The sequence below is a fragment of the Balaenoptera ricei genome, chromosome 2 (assembly GCF_028023285.1).
Source record: "Balaenoptera ricei isolate mBalRic1 chromosome 2, mBalRic1.hap2, whole genome shotgun sequence".
NCBI lineage: Eukaryota > Metazoa > Chordata > Mammalia > Artiodactyla > Balaenopteridae > Balaenoptera > Balaenoptera ricei.
The window spans coordinates 37,583,813-37,589,812 of record NC_082640.1 but is presented as its reverse complement, the minus strand read 5'-3'; the positions used below and the strand labels follow the sequence as shown (position 1 = coordinate 37,589,812).

The window sequence follows — 6,000 nt, the reverse complement described above, 5'->3', positions numbered from 1 at the left end:
TTTTAGCAAGGAGGAGACCACCTACATGCTGAGGGGAAGGCGGGCAGGATGGGTATAGATTTGGGCAAGTTTACCAGGAAAAAGGATGGAGTGGGGAGCAGGTGGGAGCCGCTGGGACGCGGAGGGAGCTGCCCCCTGAAGGCCTGGAGCTTCTGGCGGTAAGGAGAGCAGGGCCCTGATGAGGGCCTTGAGGAGAGGAGAGGTCTGGAGTGCCCCTGGATGGCAGGAGAGGGACGGGGTTAAGGGGTTAAGGACAGTGTGTGGTGGTTGGTTCTGGTGGGATTCCTGGTAGAGAAACTTTAAGGGTCAGAGCAGGAGGAGGGCTGGTGAGGGCGTCATGAAGGCCTCTGACCCAGTGGGCTAGACCGGGGAAGGAAGGGACAGGAGAGGACAGGCAGGCTGAGAGGAGGCACAAGGAACAGAATCCTCGGTGGGGTCAAATAACGGGGTGTGTGTGGACCAGAGTAGAAATGGTGGCTCAGGAAGTTAGGGTCAGAGACCGGATTTCTAGGATTTCAGAAGAGTCACCTTTATGACAAGCCCTGCGTGTGGCTGGGGAAGTGGGTCTCTGAAGGCAGCTGACGCTGTTTGCTGTTGGATAGGCCGGGGCTGTGAGCCCTGCTGGGACATGGGGAGGGGCTCTGGGGGTAGAAAACAGAGTCCAAGTCTTTGGTGAAACGGGAGAAAGGGCTAGAGACCCGGTACATGAGGCAGAGTAGCTGGGGGAGGAGCATCAGTGGCCTGAACCTCAGAAGGGGAGGGGTTTTAGGGGAGGGCAGGCGCGGGGGTCTGGAAGGGGCGCCAGCAGGGGGAGCAGAATCCTGAGCCCCTACAATGATGTCTCTGTCCTGGGTCCACGCGGCTTCAAAGGAACAGCGTGCCTCCACTTCCTTCTGAACTTCTCTCAGGACTGGGCGCAACAGCAAGTATTAAGAACACGTGAGAAGCGGGCCACGGACCAGAAATCTCTAACTGCAGGCTGAGCTGAGCGAGGAGGGCTCTCCGCCAGTTCACCTCACCCGAGGCTGAAGAAAAACACCAAATGCACATACAACCTTATTGTGCTGCTTTTTAATTACGAAAGATGTAAAATGATGCAGTATAAAACTTGGAAGCTACTTTATACAAATTCCAATCTTTAAATATTGTTTAACAAGGGACCTGGGAACTAGGATACTGGCGGGAAGTCTGATTAGTTGCTGTGATGGTTCCATCACGAAGCAGTGGAAGACACACGCTCGGAACCGTCTGTGCATGAATCAGAAGAGCCGATGAGAGGCGGAGTTGGAAATGTCTTCAAATATGCAAATGGACTGGAATATAGATTTCAGCTCGGGTAATATACAGTAGACTTAGGAGAAATGAAACAGGACAATGGAGAATTCATGTTGATCTTGACATCATCAAAGTTTCTCCTGACACTGTATGTCCTGAAAACCACAAACGTACAGAAGGGAAAAATAGAAAATACAGATAGGTTTTTAGTGCTATGCTGTTTAACTGCTAGTAAATGAGAGTAGTACAACCATCGATTTCTTGTGAAAAACTAAATATTGAAAAATAGTTTACTCTGAAGTCTGCAGCCACTTCAGATGCCGAGGACCACGCCTGGTTTGTTGCAAAGGCAGCAGTGAGAAGGTCAGGGCGACCCCTGTCCATGGGTGTCCTTGACACCATGTAAGCAACGTGGGTTATATAATGCCCAAAACCTTTTCACAGGAAAAGATGGGACGGATGGACCTCAGGACAAATTGAATTCAGTGCTAAACCTCACTGTCATCATTATACTACCCCAAACAAGTCACTTTTCCCGGGAGCCTCCATTTCCACGAGTCCCTGGCGAATGCCCAGGGGGAGCACACTTCGTCCTGTAGGTCTCGGGGTCTCCAGCTGTAAGACTGCGCTGCTGTGCAAAGAGAGTTGGGACCCTGACACTAGTGATCCCCATGGGTAAGGCACTGTGTAAAAAGCAAATTATCCTGGAACCTCCATTTTTCAAAAAAAACCTCTCTTAACACATCAGCACTCCTCCCTGTCTGAAAGGCCAGATCAGATTTGGGGGTCTCTGACACAGGAAAGGCAGCCAGGATCTGGCTTCTTTTGGCACACTGGGGTGCTGTGTACGATGAAAGGCCCTTTTACTTTAACAAAAACTCACTGCCCTCTGAGATCGGGAAGTTTAACTGGGGATATGGCTTCGAAGGGGAGGCCAACTGCCTCTCCCTGAGCCAGAGCTCAGGCAGGGAGGACTCTGGTTTGACTTCCTAATTCAGTAGCAGGGGTTCAGGGTGAACGTGAGGCGGGAAGACTTGGGCTCCACAGTGAAGATGGAGCAGTGCACGGTCGAGGTTACTGGAAAGACTGGAGGGAAGGGATCCCCCTGAAGACAGAAGGAAATGGGACAAGGTCTGGAGAGGTTAACAGCCCAGGACCCTGTGACAGACCCCTCCGGCCACCAGGCACACGTGTCAGATTCAGACCCACAAGATGCAGCCTTGCTTCTTTGGGTGGGAGCAGTCTGGACCCTTCAGCAACACCCCTGGTGTCTCCTGGAAGGACACCGGCTGTCTGGGCAAAGGCTCCGGCATCTTCATCCCTCCTTCAGTGTGTCTGTCCTCTCTGTGCTGTCTACCCATGCCCACATTCGGCCCTGTTGCCCACCCTCCTCCCCAGACGGCTTCCAAACCCACCCATCAGGTTTCTGGTCAAGGGCTGGCCTGGACTAAGTCAGAGGGGGCAGGTGGTGGTGGAAATATAGTAATACTGTTTTGTGCTAAGAAACTGATGACTAATGATGGTTTCATAAATTAGGCCTTCATTTTACTATAGACTATTTCTTCCACCTCAGAGAATGAATCTCTTCCTAACGTAATCGAGAGCAAAACCTGGGTCTGAGAGGGAAGATCTTTTGAGGTGGCCAGGACCCCTGAGGTCCCGGCAGGTGGGAGGCCTCAGTTTGCTGAGCCATTCTGGATGCACTCAGAAGACAGTTTCCACCTACCTGCATACTCTGGAGGAGAACAGGGCGTGCAGTCTAACCGTGGATTTGGTCACCTAGTGTTAAAAGCATATTAAAGTGCGTGCTTAACTTAACCACAGGCACAAGTGTTAGAAAAGCTGAAGCTCTGAGAAGATTTGGTAAGGAATAGGAACAGTGAAAGATTAGACTGCCTCACAGCAAAGCAGATTCATTCATTCGTGCATTCATTCACTCATTCACGTGTGCATTCAACGCACGGTTCTGCAGCACCTGCCCAGCGCCAGGCACTTGTTAGGTGCTAGGGGTTTGATGATGACTAAGGCACAGTCCCTGCCCTCAAGGAGCTTACGGTCTAGTGGGGTTACATGAACCACCTCCATTCCACAGAGAAACAGCTTCCCTTTGCTGCTGCGCAGCTGCTGGGTGGGCCCGATCCAGACCTCCAGCCACTCCCTCCAGCTGGTCTGTAGAGAGGGAGGCCTGTATGGTCCAGAACTTGTCTGGAGGACTTCGTGTGTCTCTGAGATACCTGCAGCCCCCTTTCTCTCTTCCCCAGCCTCCAAGAAGAAGCACCGTTCTCTTCAGGCTCATCTATTACCAGGGGATTTTTTTTTTTTTTTTTTTTTTTTTCAGTGACTGAATAAAATAGTCTTCCTTTTCCTCTTGTCCATAGGAAAAGGGGTTCTGAAGCAGCAGAAAAGAGATTACAAACTGGGGGGGGGGAAACAAATTAGAATTCAGTTTGCTTAACTCAAGTCTGTTCTTGGACTTGTGGTAAAAAGCCTTCTTCATGTTAGAATTGAGGCCTCTGAGAGAGCCCTGGCCCTCCGCTCTGCCCTGGAACATCCTGCCGCCGCTGAGGCACGACGGCCAGATCAGAGAAGGCATTGTGGGGCTGTGGTACCGTTGCTGGATGCTGAGCCAACTTCCGAAGGCCTGTGGCCCCTAACCGCCCCCCACTCCGGGTCCTTTCTTCAGTGTTGATTGAGATCAGTGGTTCTGAGCACTACACAAGGCTACTGAGGCCTCTCGTTATATTTTTACACATTGACCGATTAGATGACCAGTAAAAGATGTAACGGTTGTGGTGATGACCAATTCATCGGAAGCCCCAGAGCAGCCTGCCTGCAGCAACAGGACCTGTGCTGCAGGCCTGAGGGGCGGCGCCCAGCTCTGTGGTCTAGAATGAGCCACGGCGTCTGAGATGGGACCTCGTCTGAGAGCTGGGAGCCAAGGAATTGGTTCTTTCCGTGTCAGAAGCCCGAGATAACTAAAGCCCAGGGGGTGTAGCTGGCTCTGTTCTATTCCGTTCTGTTTCAGCTGTTTCAGAAATAAGTCCTCCTGTTCCGTTCCCTTCTGCTCACAGTCGGTCAGCTCGAAACGTCTCTTCAATAGAGGGGTCGAGCAGGCCCAGGCTGGAATCACTTAACATGCTAAGTCCGTCCAGGCTCAGGGGTTCGATCTGGAGCTCTTCTTCCAATGGAAACGGAGTGTCCACGTTTAGGCTGACCTCGGGCATGCCTGCCAGAGCACTGCCGAGGTCTTTGAACAGGCTGGTGCTCGAGTCTTCTGGAAAGAGCAGCGGGAGGGGAAAACAATGCGGATTAGGAGGTGTGAGGGCCCAGGTCACTAAGAGGACACAAGTGATGACAACCCCCAAAACGCCGTTCCTGTCATCTTCCCAACCAGGACAGTCATCACCTGTGTCCCAACCACTCCTGGGCCTACGGTTTTGCTCTGGAATCTATGTTCTTTTCAGTCAGTCCCACAACTCCCAGTTTTGCAGGTTTTCTCCCTTGGAACAGTTGTCAGTCACGGGAAATTAAGTAGTTCGGAAAAGGCTTGGGTCACCAGGCCCCTTCCCCACTGCCTCACAGTCTCTGGGGCTGGACACCTGCATCTTGGAAAGGTAAAGTTGAGCTGCAGGACTTTCATTTTCTGCTTTATATAATGTTATGTTGTTTAAACTATCTTACAGTGGTATCTGTAGAAACACAGTGAAATAAAAGAAGCAGCACTCACCTGTCAGGATGGTGTTTGGGAAATTCCCACAGTTGGAATACAGGTTTGGTCTCAAATGAAAGGAGTCCTGTGGTTCTCGGGGACCTTGCTGCACCAGGGGCACCTGGAAGCATCAAAGGTCACGTTGTAAGGGACGGTCTCTATTTCCAAGAACAGAACAGTGCAGTGTGCTCCCGGGGCAAAACCAGACGTGAATGCTCTCTTACAGCCCCTTCTCTCTAGGATCCCAGAGTGCCCGGCCGCTGCGACATCTGCTCAGGCAGGGGGTGCTGCGGTAGAGGAGGGGTCCCTGAGGGCCACACCTGTCCCTGTTTGCACACTGCCCGGCCCTCTATGCCAGCCCAGGAGACACCACTGGCCATGGTTTCTGCGGGCCCTCTGGTCTCAGCCACCTCCCCTGAGGCTCAGTACCCAAAGGCCTCTGGAAACGACCACCTGTGGAGCCCTTCAAAGGCCCTGTCTGTAACCAAGGAAGTGATGGGCTCTTTTCCTCTTTGGTTTCTAGAAAAACGAGAAAGCAGAACCTTCTCCTTCTCTCACACAGAGGGAGGAACCACAGGCAAGCCCCTCTCTGCAAGAAAGCCTCTGTGAGGATGGGTTAGAACTGGGACCTACTTTATTTATTTTTATTTTTTTGTTAATGAATATTTATTAACTATATAACCTTTGAGTACCAGAGAAACTCCAATATGTACAGATCACCATGAAGTTCCCAGTTTCTGGGGCCTACTTTAGGTGCCGTTCCTGAAATTAATTTTTAAACCATTTAAAAAAATCTTTCAAAAGTAGGAGTTTCCATCATTTTTTCAGAAACACACTGACTCACCTAGACTCAAATGGCTTCTTTAGAAATTGGGGAGGCAAGGACTATTGGTTCTTACCACGAGGCTTCCCCATGGCCTATTCAGGAAACATCTGTCTTTATTTATTTTACTGTTATTATTATTATTATTAAGTTCTGGAAAGTGCTCTTTCTTCTCTCCATAATATATCCTGGA

The 6,000-nt window shown here is 50.9% G+C and overlaps 1 protein-coding gene across 4 annotated transcripts in view; it reads right to left on the bottom strand.

The window, feature by feature from the left end:
- Positions 1-595: 595 nt before the first annotated feature.
- CRTC3 (CREB regulated transcription coactivator 3) overlaps positions 596-6,000 on the bottom strand; it is a 109,326-nt gene continuing 103,921 nt past the window's right edge. For 2 of the 4 annotated variants that reach the window (XM_059912419.1, XM_059912421.1), the window contains 2 exons: positions 5,003-5,105; positions 1,057-4,549 (listed from right to left, as the gene is read on the bottom strand). In XM_059912419.1, the coding sequence (XP_059768402.1) occupies positions 4,341-4,549; positions 5,003-5,105 (312 nt within the window). In that variant the 3' untranslated portion in view covers positions 1,057-4,340. Of the gene's footprint in view, positions 1,026-1,056; positions 4,550-5,002; positions 5,106-6,000 lie in introns of those variants that run through there. The other 2 variants (XR_009500735.1, XM_059912420.1) reach the window with 2 other exon arrangements.